The sequence below is a fragment of the Hibiscus syriacus genome, unplaced genomic scaffold (genome assembly GCF_006381635.1).
Source record: "Hibiscus syriacus cultivar Baekdansim isolate YM2019G1 unplaced genomic scaffold, ASM638163v2 tig00111280_pilon, whole genome shotgun sequence".
Lineage (NCBI taxonomy): Eukaryota > Viridiplantae > Streptophyta > Magnoliopsida > Malvales > Malvaceae > Hibiscus > Hibiscus syriacus.
Genome location: NW_024063046.1, coordinates 552,752 through 569,315, shown reverse-complemented (window position 1 = coordinate 569,315; position 16,564 = coordinate 552,752). Strand labels below are relative to the sequence as shown.

At 34.6% G+C, this 16,564-nt stretch overlaps 1 protein-coding gene and 2 pseudogenes across 2 annotated transcripts; 2 read left to right on the top strand and 1 right to left on the bottom strand.

Annotated features, from left to right (window-relative positions):
* Positions 1-881: 881 nt before the first annotated feature.
* LOC120157978 (ADP-ribosylation factor) lies at positions 882-2,952 on the top strand. Of its 2 annotated transcripts, none has more exons than XM_039168932.1 (7): positions 882-971; positions 1,399-1,557; positions 1,664-1,734; positions 2,099-2,218; positions 2,292-2,410; positions 2,505-2,586; positions 2,678-2,952. In XM_039168932.1, exons 2-7 carry the CDS (start codon positions 1,410-1,412, stop codon positions 2,681-2,683), a joined length of 546 nt encoding a protein of 181 aa, XP_039024863.1. In that variant the 5' UTR covers positions 882-971; positions 1,399-1,409; the 3' UTR covers positions 2,684-2,952. The 2 variants fall into 2 exon arrangements, with proteins under 2 accessions (XP_039024863.1, XP_039024864.1); XM_039168933.1 differs by lacking the exon at positions 882-971 and adding an exon at positions 1,017-1,163.
* Positions 2,953-5,734: 2,782 nt separating this feature from the next.
* LOC120157964 lies at positions 5,735-8,317 on the top strand (annotated as a pseudogene).
* An 897-nt stretch (positions 8,318-9,214) lies between these two features.
* On the bottom strand, positions 9,215-14,183 carry LOC120157939 (annotated as a pseudogene).
* Between the last annotated feature and the right edge of the window lie 2,381 nt (positions 14,184-16,564).

Here is a 16,564-nt window from a genome sequence, read left to right as displayed (position 1 = left end):
CTTGTTTGGTTAGTTAAAAGTAAAGTAAAAAAAATTAATTACAAAAATTCGTAAGGAATTGAACCTCGTGCATGGGGAAGGGGTGAGAATACTATGTATGATTATAACTATAATAACAATTAGATTAAGCTACACTAAATATCGTTGAGTTTTAGATGTTATATCCTTTATACTAGTGAATTATTAATTTTGTTAGTTATAATATCGAATTTTGATTTTATTTTAATTATATCATTAAGTCGTTAAATCGTTAATAATTATATCAAAATATTAAATTATTAAATCGTTTTAGACCTTTTAATCATCGAAATAGTTATACCAAAATAACATTATTTTGGAGTGGTTGTCATGTAATCGTGTCGCTAAATCAAGTATAATTGAAACATAAATAATAAAAAAATAGTTGTCCCTTTTTCCCATATGTATGGGGTAAGGAGAGGTAAGATAATAGGCTACCCCCAACACCAGGTTGAGAGCAGCTTCCGTAAGAGACCTCCGAATTATGAAATGCCCTCCGTGTGACTCAATCCCACAACCTCAAGATTGAAAACCTTGTGCTCTACCAACTGAGCTGGATGGTCATTTAATATTATGTTTGATAAAATTAAAAATTTAATGATATAAATGATATTGTACCTCAAATTCGATAGTGTATGATGTAATTTATCATAATTCTAAAAATCCTTTTTTATTGTTTAAATTCTCTACCCCGCTGGGAAAACCAATCTGCTTTTGCCAAACAGGCTACGATGTACAACGCATGTCAAGCACCGTCATAACGGCGTCATAATGGGAGCAAGCTAAATTATCAGCAAAAACGGCAAAATTCTCCCAAAAATCAAGGAATAAAATGATGACGTTCCGTCAAGCTAAGCTCCTGTTTGGTTCTATAAATACCCCAAACTCCAAATCTGTTTAAGATTAGATCTTCGTTTCAACCACGCGTATTAACCGTTGCGGATTTCTCCCAGGCAAGTTTTCTCAGCCAAACAAGATTTAATTTCTCAATTAATTTTCTCTAATTTTATTTTAATTTTTTCTCTCTCTCGATCAGCTTTTTTATTTGAATTTTTTACTTCAATTTTGAATCGAAAGTGTGTTCAAATCATTTGAATCTTCAAATCCGTTGCGTAGTTTCGTCTGATCTGAGTATTGGAAGCGTCGTGAGTTCATTAAATTTCTTCGATCTGCATTTTTTTCGAATTGATTTCATGTCGCAGTAGATCGGATTTAAACTTGTAATGTGTTGATTTCGTCCAATTCAGGCCTGTTTGATTTGCAATTGTTTTTCAAATCGATCTTATGTTGGTCCTCAATTTTGGCCTTCGGATCTGCTCTGATCTTGAATCCAACTGATCTTTGGAAATTGATATGTGGATTTTGGTGTTTTTGTGGCAGACGTTAAAAATATGGGGCTGTCTTTCACAAAGCTATTCAGCCGGCTTTTTGCCAAAAAGGAAATGCGTATACTGATGGTTGGTCTTGATGCTGCTGGTAAAACCACCATTCTTTACAAGCTGAAGTTGGGAGAAATTGTCACTACCATTCCCACCATCGGTAGGTCGTTTTCCGGCCTTCTAAATTTTATTTTGTTTATTTTTAATCTAGCTAATGTTGATTCGGAGAAGGATACGGCTAACTATTATATATTATAATTGTGTAGGTTTCAACGTTGAGACCGTTGAATACAAGAACATTAGCTTCACTGTTTGGGATGTTGGTGGCCAGGACAAGGTAACAAGGTTTTGTTTATTCAAACATGTAGATATTAACTTCTAAGTTTGCATCAATGAAAGGGATTTAGCGTGTCTTTGGATATGTTTTGTTTATGATAGGGAATGAGTATGCGTGATATTGTGATTGTCACGAATATTCCATAACCAATAAAGTATCTCGATAAAATGCGAGTGCAGTTCTGTGAAAGAAGAGAATATGTGCTCGATGTCTATTGGTATATGAAATACGGATAATTAGTGGTCATAATTGAACCTTATGTTTTTAGTGAAACTTGAATCTTGTTAGATCTGTTAGAAGAGTGAATTTTTTGTGTATTTTTTGTTTGTCTTCATTGATCTATTTGTTTTAATTTTCTACATAGATCCGACCATTGTGGAGACATTATTTCCAAAACACACAAGGACTCATCTTTGTGGTGGATAGCAATGATCGTGATCGTGTGGTTGAAGCTAGAGATGAGTTGCACAGGATGTTGAATGAGGTACATGAGCTTAAAGTTCTTGTTTCTGGTGTTATGATTCCAATGATCGCAAATCTAACTTATTATTTGGCAGGATGAGTTGAGGGACGCTGTGCTGTTAGTATTTGCTAACAAGCAAGATCTTCCAAATGCTATGAATGCTGCTGAGATCACTGACAAGCTTGGACTTCATTCTCTCCGCCAGCGCCACTGGTGAGATGAACAATTCTCTCCACTTTCTCTCTCTCTGTGCGTACGGGTTTGTTTTGTTCGTCTATCTGACCCATTCTTTTGTGGATCTTTACAGGTATATCCAGAGCACTTGCGCCACATCCGGTGAAGGACTGTACGAAGGACTGGACTGGCTCTCAAACAACATTGCAAACAAGGTAAACTCATGCAGATGACTCTGATTGTAGCCTTTTGGCTGCTCGTCATAATTTCTATTCACTCGTGCTGATATTCATATGCGAATTGCAGGCATAGATGACTTGTCTATCTCACTAATGCCCACCCCTTTCGGAATTATCGATGTTTCTACCTCCGTTAAAATGTTCTGTTTTTTTTTCTTTTTGTGTTCCTTGTTTCTCGCAAACGTCTTCATTTGTTACATCGTAGTTTAAGAATAATTGATATATATATATATATTGGTTTTTCTTGTGTTTATTATCTTGATAGTTGGAAGAAAGTATATTTGTTCCTTTTGGATTGCATTTGTTTTAAAGTTGAGAAAAACTTCATTCAAACCATGTTTTTAATGTGTTTATGCCGAAGCCACCTTCATTTATGCATAATTTATAGTATTAATGAGAAAAATTAGATTACTATCAAGAAGAAAGATGCAATTTCCTTGAGAAAAAATGTATCACTGGCTGAAGGCTTGAAATGGTGAAGACGGCAATCCCCCAAAGCGTAAGCAGTGGGCAGCTTTCTTGTAGTCACCTCTAGTAAACGGCTTGAATAGGGTCGGTGGTTAAAAGGTATGTTTTTTTATTATAGTCACCTCTACCTGTTTAAAGATAATTTTTAATCATTTGACATTGAAAACTCACATCCCTAATATTCATGTGGTTAAAAAGGCATGTTTTGAATAGGCACTCTTCTTTATGATTGAAAGACTGAAAAATAAATATTATATAATTTTGTTGTAAAATTACAAAGAAATCTATTATTAAAAGGGTATTGGGATCAATTTATTTTGTAATAAAGAAATGGTAGTTTTGGTGGCTAAAGCATTTCAAGTGGGGTGTTTAAATTAAACTGTAATGATTATATTTTACAGGTTAATTAATCGAGTTATTAAGGTTAAACGATTTCCGGTTAATTAAACTGTTAAAAGTGTCCGTTAATGATTACGATAACGGTTATAAATTTTGATAAATAGTTAACCATCAGTTAACTATTAATAAAATATAATTAATTAATTAATTATATTTAAAATAATAGAATTAAAAATAAAATCAAAACGATTCCCCTCTATTTTTTATTTATCATGTTTATCTTATAAGTACATTAAGTCGAATATATATGGAATAAATACATGATTCTAAACTACAGAATATAAATATGCACTTAAGGTTTTAAGCTGCAAAAAAACGAATATACCTTCTATTATATATATTTCTATAAAAATAAAATGCATCTATAAATAAATAATATTTCTACAAATATATATATATTATGAAACTTTCACGTAGTGTTGTGCTTGAAAAAAAAATTATAATAGATTACTCTTTGATTAACCTTTAACAGAATTCATTCACAAACGTTAAGATTCAAACTCCTAATCTTACTTACTAGATTTAATACCGCATCCTACTAGAATAACTAGTTGTTTGTGAAATAACACTTTTTTACAAATAAGGTAAACCGTATCTTTAAATGGCATGTTTAACTGAGAAAATCTTTATCCTACATGACAATTCAATCAACAAATCACAATGAAAAGCGTATTTGGTTAGTTACACCTTCCTAAAATCTTAAAAAGCAAAATTATAAGGACCAAAATTGTAATTTGGTTTCATAATTTTAAAAGGCTCATGATGTTAGCTTATATAGATATTATTAAAGTGTTCGGTTTTATTTCTTATAAATGTGAGATTCAAGAGTTAAAAAGTGTTCTTCTAATTTTTAATATGATCTTTATTTTTTTTTTATTTACATTATATCATGTTAATTTACGTTATATTCTATGATTAAATCTTAAAATTTATTATTAAAGTATAGAGTATATTTATATTAATTAAAATTAAATATTTCGATATATTGTAGTATTTAAACGAAGACGGTAGAGATCAATAGTGTCATCGTAACTAGTTGACGATGAAAATAATAGTAAAAAGGATTCAATTAGAGTTTTGATTATAATATAGGTACTAAAATGGACACTAAACTTTTTAATAATGTGCCACAACTTCACTATAACAGGAATTAACGACATGTTATTAATTGATAGCATAAGTGACCAAATCATAACAATGTAAAATGAAGCAGACGAAATCAGAAGAAAATGAAACACAAGTGACACTATTTGTAGTTTATACATCAATTTATCCTTTTTCCTTCCTTCGTCGTTAATCATGAAAAGTTCAAAAGAATCAAAACTGAGCTGGGTAAGTTTCAAATTACAAGAAATTAGAAATAATCACGCCAAAAGAAACTAAAGGTTGTTTGTTTGTTTCTTAATAGAATTATTTAACGTTAAATTCTGAATCGTTCAACCGTTTATTCGTACCTCTGAATGATTCAGTACTTATTGATTTAGTAAAACAGTGTTGACTAATTCAATTAAACAATACTAAATGATTCAGTACATAAATACATTTTATACTGTCACATTTAGAATTAATTCATACATAACTTCTAAATTATTCATTTGAATCATTCAACATTAATCATTACGAAACAACAGCCCTAAGAAAGTACCATGTATTTGCTCTCTCTCTCTCGATCGATGTTAACCGATTTGAAATTTTGATGCTTCATGATTGTTTTCCCAACCTTTCTTTCTCGAGAAAATTATCTCTTATTCTTTCAACTGGATGAAAAACCGAAGTCAGAAATCATCTTCTTCCGTTTCGGTTTGGTTCTTTTCGTGTCATTTGAACTTAGGATGTTCAACTTTAGCTTTGAAAAATTCTTGTAGTTTTGGTCATTATATGTGTTGTTCCAAATCTGGTGAATAAAGCCATAACTTTAGTATTTGATTTTCCCCTACATTTTTTAACTTACAAATCTCATCCTATGGTAATCAATTTATTGACTCTAGTATTTGACATGAGTTCTGTTTACTTGCTCAGGTTTGATTGTTGGCACTGAAGTTTGGAGTTCATGGCGAGAATCAAACCACAAGCTCTGCTACAACAAAGCAAAAAAAAGAAGGGGCCAGCTCGAATTAGTATTTCAACAATTATACTCTTTAGTTTAATTATTGTTTTGGCTGTGTTTTTTCTCTATTCAACATACAGACACTGGTCTCAAAGGTTTGCTACAATTTAGGTATTCGCTATTAGAGATTAAGTTAAATTAATTTCAGGAATGGGGTTCCGTGCTGCAATGTTTGTAAACTATATAGCAGGGATTTAAATAGTGGTCTGGAATAGCGGCCGTTATACAGCGGTAACAGTAGGTCTGAAACCGTTGTTGCATGATCGCGATACCCGCAATAACATCAGATATGTCCACAATCGCGATAAATGCAACCGAAAACGTGGCTACAACCACAATTTAAATCCCTGCTATATAGTGTTAATTCCATGGCAGTTTCATGGATTAAGGAATGGGATTTGGTTCTAATTTCAGAGCAGGAAATTTAGAGATGAAACTGCTTGTGGAGAATGAATTTTGGTTAATTTTTCTTGATTGGTGAAATTTGACTGAGTTTTCTTGTCTTTAGGTCGAGAATTCTAATCGAGGACAGGCAATCAGTTTTTAAGGTAACACTCTTTAAGAATCTGGTTTATATATTCTCTAATGGGTTTCTTAATAATCTTTGGTTTCTAAACAGTAATAGAAACTCTTAACTCGTTGCCAGGTAAGAATGTATCATCATTTAAAGACGTTTTAGGGAAATGTTTTCGCCTTTCTTGTTTGCACATGTATCCATAGTATGTGATGTTTTGCATATAGAGGAAGTTCTCTTTTTGTTTCTCAACTTCATATCTTCTATATTGACTGTGGCTGCTTGTGGTCTTATAGGCTGATAGCTCTTTCTTGGATTTGAAGAAATCCGATCTCCCTGGATATGCTGTAGGTTTCTTTACTTGCCAAGCTCTCCACTGATTAATACTTTCTGTTCGATTGAATAATGTCTACTCTTTGTTGTACTAGCCTGGGATGTGCTGTGCTTAGTTTTGAGAAACAATATTGTAGAACTTTGCTAATGTGCCGTATATGATCTACCTATTCAACTAGCTTTCTTCAAGTAATTCTTTCTTTAACTGAATAGCTTTCTTCAAGTAATTCTTTTTTTAACTTGCAGACACCTGCTTCGAACAAAAAGATAAAAATTGTTAATGCTCTTGATCGCAGCACCTATTAAGAGAACATAATTTCATAGCATGTCTCTTAGGAAAAGGAGAAACCGATTCTTGTTTAGGCCTTATAGTTTATCAACTTTATCTTACGATCTTAACATGTTAGCTTTTCTTAATAAATCGAGTTTGACCAACATGTTCAGTGATTACTCGATCTAAGCTTTTAGGATTGTACATTTAATTCCCAATTAAAATGAGTTTTATCCTTTGACTCATCTTTTTTCCCCTTCTCATTACTAGGTTTTAGAAACTGCAAAGGGTTCTATAACTGTGGAACTTTTCAAGGATAGTTCTCCTGAAGTTGTAGATCAATTCCTTGATTTATGGTAAGTGTTGGACACGACATTCATTTTACTTAAAATGATAGATTTTCTTCATATAGAACTATCGAAAAATTCGACGATGTGAATAATTTAACTGAAATAAGGATATAGATAGAGATTACCAGATCCTACTGTGGGAGAGTCAAGAATACATTGAAATAAGGATATAGATAGAGATTACCAGATCCTACTGTGGGAGAGTCAAGAATACATTGAATCATTTTCTGAAAATCACATTTCATTTTTCCAGAACTGCTGTCTGTTTAGGCTTCATGATTTTGGTTTTGCTGGTTGAGCATCCTGTGTCGTACTTATTAAGGCGACATGCAAACACAGTAATGTCATTTTAATTCTAAAGCCGCATGCTGAGTGTTTGGTTTAAGCCACGAATTCATTTAAGTGAATTGTTTTATCCAGCATCTTTGGGCATAAAATGGTTTCTCCATTTGTTTGTACTTTTGAGTAGTTGGTGTCCTCTGTAATGGTTGTGTGAAATGCATGGTTTGTTGAATCAGAGTGTAGTGCTGGATTTTCTTTATTTCTTTCCTTTGATTTCAGTCTCCCTTTGATGAGCTGAGAGGTTTCAGTCTCTCTCTGATGAGCTGAATCATTAATCCGAAATACGAGATTGCAAGCTCATAACCCATAGTGTGCAACCAAATGCTTTTAACCTGTGCAAAGGAATTCGAAAGTCATCCTCTCATATCACGAGTTTATTTGATCTGCAGTCAGAGAGGGCACTTCAATGGAATGCTTTTTCGCCATGTTATAAAGCACTATGTCATTCAAGCTGGAGATAGCGATAAGCTCGGAGTTGCAGAGGACTGGACTTTGAAAGGAAAACATTATAACCAACTCGATACGAGGTTCGTACATTGGTGATTAAATTAGTTTTCCCCCCTTCCTTATCCTCCTCCATTGATTTACCATCCTGTCAATAGTCAAGCAATGCATGCTTTTGCTATTATTATAACTTAAATTCTCTCGAATGTTCAACCAGTTTGAAGCATGGAGCATTCATGCTTGAAACTTCCAAGACAAAGCAAGATAATGGAGCATTCGAGATTTTCATCACAACTGCACCGATCCCAGATTTAAATGAGAAATTTACCGTATCGGGAAGGTCGTTAAGGGAGAGGATACTGTTCAGGTATAGCAAACTTCAATTTCTTTCCTTTCAAGTGTTTGTATTGACCTTATTTTCTTCTTTGGTTATCAAGTGCATAGTTAATCGGTGCTCGTGGTTGGGCACATTCAACATGTTTTCCCATCCTACCTAACAACTTGCACTTAAATTATATCGATTGTGTTCTGCAATATTTTGCTCGGCCTAAATCTTCGATTGCCATCAACCGCGTGACCCTGAAACAAAGCACCTAAAACTGAACACATAAGTTCCCTGCACTGCATAGTGTCATTCGAAACAAAGCGTCTAAAACCGAACACAAAGAAGTTTTCTGCACTGCATGTTGTCATTCGAAACAAAGATTACACAACGCCTATCGGTCAAGCTCCCCGGAATGTGTCTGGTTCCACTTTTGGTTATCCTTTTTCACTATCATACAGTGTAATTTTCACTTCTTTTGACATCTGTTTTGATATCTGCTCATTTTGAACCTGAAATGACCCGAATGTAAATTGCTCATTTTGAACTTGAAATGAATTGATTTAAACAACCTAAAATGGTATGGACTCAACGTGATACGACCTGAAAATCCAACCGAAATCCAAATGATTAAGATCCCAATCCTGAAATGACATAAATCCAAAATCAATCGAGCTTACATTGCTATTTTTTTTAAATGATGATTAGGTTTCGGTTGACAATACAATCAAACATATGTTAGATCCATCAATCAGTATTATTGGTATTGTTTCATCTTTTTTACCCCTTCAATGAAGCTTAAATTGCTATTTGCTTTGTTTCATTGAAAGATGATCGATTCGTCCAAAAGATTCCACTGCAATTATAAGAAATTATTGTCACCTCTCTCAACTAAAGGTACTCCTCAAATAAGAACAGATGGGGGAGAGTTGGAGAAATGTAAATATGAAAACTAAGCATATTTGAACAAAAAGCAAAGAGAACTTACAAACACGACAATGATACAGACAAGGTTAATTCAACATTTGAACAGAACATTTCCTGCTTATGAAGACTAGCGATCCCACCCAGAGGGTCTTCCGTCTTTTTCTCTTGGTCTATCTCTAGAACTGCAAGAAAAGGGCCAAGTATGAGCGTAATCAGCATAGAAGTTGTAGTAAAAAACAATAAAGCATCACAGAATGGTGTCATAAAATTTCAGTTGAGAAAAGGGGACCTCTCTGAGCTCCTTTGTTTAGTGTTTTGTCCAGCACTTTGTGAAGTGTTCAATCCTGATGTAGCTGCAGTGCCGAATGAACTGGTCGTCTGAGACCTATTTATATCCCCACCAATGGTACCGCCGGATACAAATCAGGACAAAGTTGGTCTTCTGATACTTGAACTGCTATTGAAACCTTGACCATTATGAGGGTTTGATGAAGCAGCAACAAAGTTACTCTTCATTTGTGCCATCATACCAGTTTTCAGAGAATTTACATCAGCATTCTGACTTTGAACAGCCTGGGAAGAAGCATTACTTGATTGTGGATTATATCTAATGCCCAGACCGTAATCAACTCCACACACACATCGGCCACCCTTTCCTCTGCCTTTCTTCCCTCCTGCATGTTATATAGCATAAATCACTTCAGAGTTCAAGGGGCTTTCATAAATGCAGCAAACAGGAATTATCTTGGAAAAACATATAAAGAAATGGTGATTAACTTTTTGTCAGCTGCCTTAGATTTTGTTACTTCACAAAAGCTTAAACAAAGTTTTACTTGCATACAAAGTTACATGCAATCATATCACATACATAACTACATTGTATGTCAAAGAGAATCGTACCTCCTTTTCTTGCATCACGCTTGGACCTAAATCTCCCATCCTATTTATAGACAAAGCAAGTAACAATACACAATTATCATACACATAGATCAAATCTACAGATTTCAAGAATGGAGAACTTGTTAAGTGTTTAAGATAGTGCCATCAGTTATAGCATTGTTGCTTGAAACTGGAATGCAACATAGAAGACGACCAAAATTGAAGCAAAAAAGGGGTGTTGCCCATCACTTTCTATTAACTTCAGTGAAAGCCATTGGCTACAAAATAAACATTAGTTCAAGGGATGAGGTGACCTTCATAGCAAGATCCATCAGTTCCGTTGAGACATTCTGCCCAGCAGCAATTAAACTATTTACCAATTCACCAGCAAACTGAACCTCCTTCTGAGTTATAAGAGTACAAGCAATGCCATCTTTGTCACCAGCACGACTTGTTCTACCAATACGATGCACATGCATATCATAGTTCACAACCGATTTAATTGACTTGATGTCAAGACCACGAGCAGCAACATCAGTAGCGATGAGAACATGGTAGATGCCAGATTTAAACTTTTGTAGAATTTCCATTCGAGAAGCTCCACGTATGTTTAACACATCATGTAAAACCCACACCTCTGCCATGAGTATCGAGCATCTTTCTAGACTGCATGTAAATCTATAAATCCATTATCAATGTTTATTTTCATTATGCCATTGCATGTTGATGCCTCATCTTCAATTCAAACATCATCAATGTTCGCTTTGACCTATCTTAGGAGAGGTCGTTTTCATTTCTTATTATCAACATCCTAAATTTTGTTATATTGGTTACCTTCTGATCGCATCTTTGTCGATGTTAATCTTATATTCTCCCAATTAAATATATCACAAGAACAATTTGATAAACTTTGATTCGAGATAATCATGTTTTTATTCAATTAAATACTATAATTTTACATTTATATCAAAATAAACTAAGATAATATAATATTTTCAATAATATGTTAGATATAGTTACATTTTAAAAAATTTATTCTCATAAATAGTCTTGTACTCGTGTAAACCAAAGGCTCCTAAAAGTAAGCCTATGAGGATTGCACGTAGTCTACTTAGGATCCATAGGCCTAAGTCTCCAATTGCTAGTAGCCTTCCAAGGAGGACCATCCGAATGACAATTTGGGTTCATACAAGTAAATGATTGATTTAATTAAGCATGTTTATAATATGGAATTTGGGCCAACTTAATATTACTCGAGACCTGATTTTGTTGGAGGACCAAGCTTAACGGTAGGAAATTTCCTTGATGGAAAGAATTTATTTTTATTAATAGGTTGGGTGATTAAAATATAGTATATGTTTATAATCTTTATTAGTCATCAATAACAGAACTCGACATTATTTGTTGGAGGATCATTTTAAAAAACGTATATATTAGTTAAAATATTTTACTATCTTCAACTGAAATGAAATTAAAAGTTGAATATTTAATAATTTAATTGAACTCCTCAACTCAAAAAGATGAACAACCAAATAAAAAAAAAGATAAAAATTTTGTATCTTGAAATTAGAAATAATAAAGGATAATATATTTTCATTCATTTAAAAATAAAAAATAAAAATAAATGAATGTTAACTCTTTTTAATAAATGATATATATATATATATATATTATATATATATATATATATATATATATATATATATATATATATAAACTAAATTGATCTAATGGGATGAGATATTAGATCCCTTAACAAGATCAGGGGTTCAAATCTTAAAGTTTACGAATGAATCAAATTGGGTTGTAAGAGTCGCTTTCACCTCTGTAATACTTGATCCGTATTAATCGATTAATAAATTAGATACCAATGATTACTCAATATATATACACTAAAAATGAAATAAAAACCAAACTTTATGTATGATTTTGAAAAAAAAATTAAAAATTTAGATACTAAAATAAATCAAAATTGATAGTTTAGATATTAAATGTGTAATTTACCCTAAAAAAATTGGGTGCCATGGCCTCTCTGGTTCACAACCGATTTAATTGACTAGATGTCAAGACCACGGACAGCAACATCAGTAGCGATGAGAACATGGTAGATGCCAGATTAAACTTTTGTAGAATTTCCTTTCGAGAAGCCTGATCTTTGTCACCATGAAGGGCACCAACCTTAAAACCCTTACTAGAAAGCTGAGACTCAATCTCATCAACAGTAGCTTTCTTGGAAGCAAACACCAAAACATCACCCTCATCAATCATTCCAGGCAGCTTCTCAAGAAGCCAGGGTAACTTCTCAGAGTCTGAAAGAATTACATGAACATGCCGAGTAATATCCTCATTAGCTGTTCCCACCTCTCCAACTGTAACTCTGATTGGATCACTGAGAATTCCCCTAGCTAACTTCTCTACTTTGTGGGGCATTGTTGCCGAAAATAGTAAGGTCTGGCGGTCAGGTATGATTTGGTCAACAATGAATCTTATTTGTGGCTCAAACCCAAGGTCAAACATTCGATCAGCCTCATCAAGCACCAAATAAGTTGCTCTCGTCATTGTTAGTGCCTTCATTTTTAGCATGTCTATCAATCGACCAGGTGTAGCAACAACAATCTCACATCCTGCCTTGAGTTCCATGAACTGGTCAAGTTTGGACATTCCATCATACACAGCAGAGGTACGAATACCATAGGCTTTTGCAAATTCTTCGCTTCCAAGAATATTTGGTGTGCTAGTTCTCGGGTAGGTGCACATATCATTCCAATTGGACCCTCCTGAAGCTCAGGCTGATCCATAATGTGGAAAATCATAGGAAGCACAAAAGAAGCAGCTTTACCAGAACCAGTTTTTGCTATACCAATAACATCCCTCCCTGATAGGACAATAGGTAAGGCTTGGCACTGAATAGTGGTTGGCTTTTCATACCCTTGTTTTGCAATAGCCCGCATTAATTCTGGTGCAAAATCAGTCTTCAAATGTCTTAACAGGTCTTGGGACATCAAAACCAGAAACGCAAATAGCTAAACTCTTCCGGTATTCAGCAACTTCCTGCTCACTCGTTCCTAGAAATGGGAAAGTTTTTTTGAAGCAAAAAGTGTTTTAGACAAAGAGTGACCCCAATCAAGAATATGATCCCTTAAATTAAGAAAAAAGTGGCACGTTATAAATTCATAAGCAATAACGACTAACAGAGCAACGTGGCAATGATGCATATGATTTCAACACAATGCCAACAATCTCGGAGGATACTTAGCTAACCTAAAAGAAAAACTGAAAATCAATTACGCATCGTAAGGTCTAAATCATATGCAAACTTTATACTTCATTCTATCTTTAGAAACTATGCCAGTACCACTTAGAAGATAGTCAAGTAATAAAGCCATATTCCAACTCTAAGAAATTTTAATTATCCAACTAATCATATATCATTAAAAACCAAAAAAAAAAACATTTCAGAGATAAAACTATCCAATATACATGTTTTTCCTTCTAGAAATGGTTCTGTTATTAACATCTTACACTAATAATACCAGATAATTTGCAATTTCAGTTACCTGAAATTGAAGCATTCTCCTCATAAAAATCTTTATTAAACGGATCATATTCAATGGAACTGTGATCAAGGGCCGGAATTGGCTCTATCTTCTTCTTATCGACAATCACCGGATTATCATCCGAATCATACTCCAACAAACCTGCGTCAACTGCCTTAGCAGCCGCGTTCATCAGAATCATACCCAGCACGCAAAGCATCCGCCGCCAATGTCAGCCCAACATCCTTCTTCGACCTCAAAAAACTCTCCACCGGATCATCCTCATCTTCATCGTCTCTATACCTCTCCGGCTTCTTTTTGGGCTTGGAAGGCGGCTTCGCTTTCAAATCCTCCTCTATACCCTGCATGAACTCATCGAGAGGGTCGATTTCGTCCTTTTCCCCACTGTTTCCATTGTTGGCGGGGTCGTTGGAGGTATCATTGTTATCGGCGTAATCGATGTCATCAAGGTCGTTATCTTCGCAATTGTCGTGGGCATGACGAGAGGAAGAAGGGACATAGAGGCGTTGAGGGGCTTGGGATCACTCGAAGTTGTAGGTAGCTTGACGATTTATCCCGAACCCTTGGAATCCGAACTTGCGTTTCGACATGGTTAATCTCTCTTTCTTTAACAAAAGAAAACCCAAATTAAAAAAAACAGAAAGGGTTTTGGGAATTTTCTCTTTTAGGGTTTGGAATGCAATGAAAGAGTGAAGACTACTAAAAAAACCACCCAAATTTCGAAAGGGTTTTGGGATTTTTCTCTTTTAGGGTTTCAAAAGATACAAATTTTGTAATTCAGATAGTAGTACACGAGCCATTAGGATAATTCTAGGATTTATTTGAGTACAACTTCGATGATAAAAGAATGTCATTATTTTTTAAGATTTTATATTCAAATACCAAAAATATTAAGAGAGTGGACGTTTAAAGTTATCTTTTAACATATATTATTTTATACTTATCTCAAATTAATACAAAAAATATTTATTTAGGAATAAATTATATCACTCTATCATTAATGAGTTTATAACTAAATATTATATAAAATAATATTTATTTTAAAATAAATTATAGAAATAGCACCTCAAAAGAAATTATTTAGAGAAATGATATTTTTTTAGGTCATATATCGTTTATTTGCTCGTAATGTCTCTTTTACTTGCTCGCAATCCTCCTCCTCGACCATTGGTTTCCACATGCCTTCCTCTTCCTCTTCCTCATCCTCATCCTCATCCTCATCAGGCTCTCATGCGTCAACTATTTTTAAATGTCACTGTTTCATATCCTACAATATTGTCGTATTCGTCTTCCTTCTAACCTTTTTTACTTCCACATCAATTTAGCTCCTATCTATATTTTTTTCAATCCATTAGCATCGTCGTTCTACCGCATGGTTTGATAGAGAAAATCAACTTCATAAGCGAGTCAATAGATATCATGGACTGAAAGGATATTGGGTGCAATCACACCTCTAAAAATTTCAAATTCTAATGTACTTCTCCAATGTCCTTCTCCAGGATCATGCATGTACCTGCTCACAACTTCAACTGCTTGTGAAATGTCAGGACGCGTACACACCATTGCATACATCAAGCTCCCAACTGCATTAGCATATGAAACTTTTGCCATATACACTCGTTCTTCGTTAGTTTTAGGAGATAATTGAGAACTAAGTTTCAAATGAGAAGCCAATGGGATACTTACATGTTTGGTATTTTCATTCATGCCAAAACATTGTAATACCTTTCTCAGATACTGCTTCTGTGTTAAATAAAGCTTCCCTCTCTGTCTATCTCTGCTTATCTCCATACCAAGAATCTTCCTGGCCTCACCTAGATCTTTCATCTCAAACTCTTGATTCAACTGAGCCTTTAATTTGTCTATCTCCTTTTGACTCTTCGAAGCGATCAACATATCGTCAACGTACAAGAGAAGATAAATGAAAGATCCATCTTTGAGCTTTTGTAAATACACACAATAATCATATTTGCTTCTAGTATACTTTTGCCTCCTCATAAAGCTATCAAATCGCTTGTACCACTGCCTCGGAGATTGCTTCAATCCATATAGCGATTTGTTCAGCTTACAAACCCATTTCTCACAACCACCATCTTTGTATCCTTCTGGCTGTGTCATATAGATCTCCTCTTCTAAATCACCGTGCAAGAAAGTCGTCTTTATATCAAGTTGAGCTAGCTCCAAATTCAACTGTACTACCAAGGCCAACAATATTCTAATGGAGGAATGCTTCACAACAGGGGAAAATACTTCATTGTAGTCGATTCCCTCCTTTTGAGCGTAGCCTTTAGCTACCAACCGTGCCTTGTAGCGAACATCTTTCTTGTTATGAGATCCATCTTTCTTTACAAATACCCACTTGCATCCAATGGCTCTTTTACCTTTCGGTAATTGTGCCAGTTTCCAAGTGTCGTTCTTTTGGAGAGATTGCATTTCTTCATCCATGACACTTTTCCACTTATCACTTTCCAAGCTTTGTATTGCTTCTTGGTAAGTGATAGGGATATCATCATCAACAACTGGAAGAGCATAGGTCACCATATCAACAAATCGAGCAGGTCTACGAATTTCTCTCCTTGGCCTTGTAATTGCAAGTGTTTCTGGTGTCTCTAATGGTTCTTGGGTTTGAACCTCTTCATTTTCTGATTCTTCTATTGGAGTTGAAGAATCAACTGCATCAACTTCTGGGATCATCATCTGCTGAAACTCCACCTGTTTTGGAGTATGCTCCACCTGCTGCGGAGTACTACTTGTCTGGACAGCTTCACTTGTTACCTTCTTTACTAGGGCAGATTCATCAAAGGTAACATCTTTGCTACAAATTATCTTCTTGGTATCTAAACACCAAAGGCGGAATCCCTTCACTCCATGGGTGATTCCCATAAAGAGTGCCTTCTTTGCTCTCGGATCAAGCTTGGATTCCTTCACATGATAATAAGCAGTGGATCCAAATACATGTAAGGAATCATAATCAGTAGCAGGTTTTCCAGACCATACCTCCAATGGTGTTTTTCCTCCTATGCTGATAACGGCAGACGATT

Coding starts and splice junctions, on each gene's coding strand:
- LOC120157978 (XM_039168932.1), top strand. CDS start 1,410: ATGGGGCTGTCTTTCACAAAGCTATTCAGCCGGCTTTTTGCCAAAAAG. Junction 1,735..2,098: donor ATGTTGGTGGCCAGGACAAG/GTAACAAGGTTT, acceptor TTTTCTACATAG/ATCCGACCATTGTGGAGACA. Junction 2,411..2,504: donor TCTCTCCGCCAGCGCCACTG/GTGAGATGAACA, acceptor GGATCTTTACAG/GTATATCCAGAGCACTTGCG.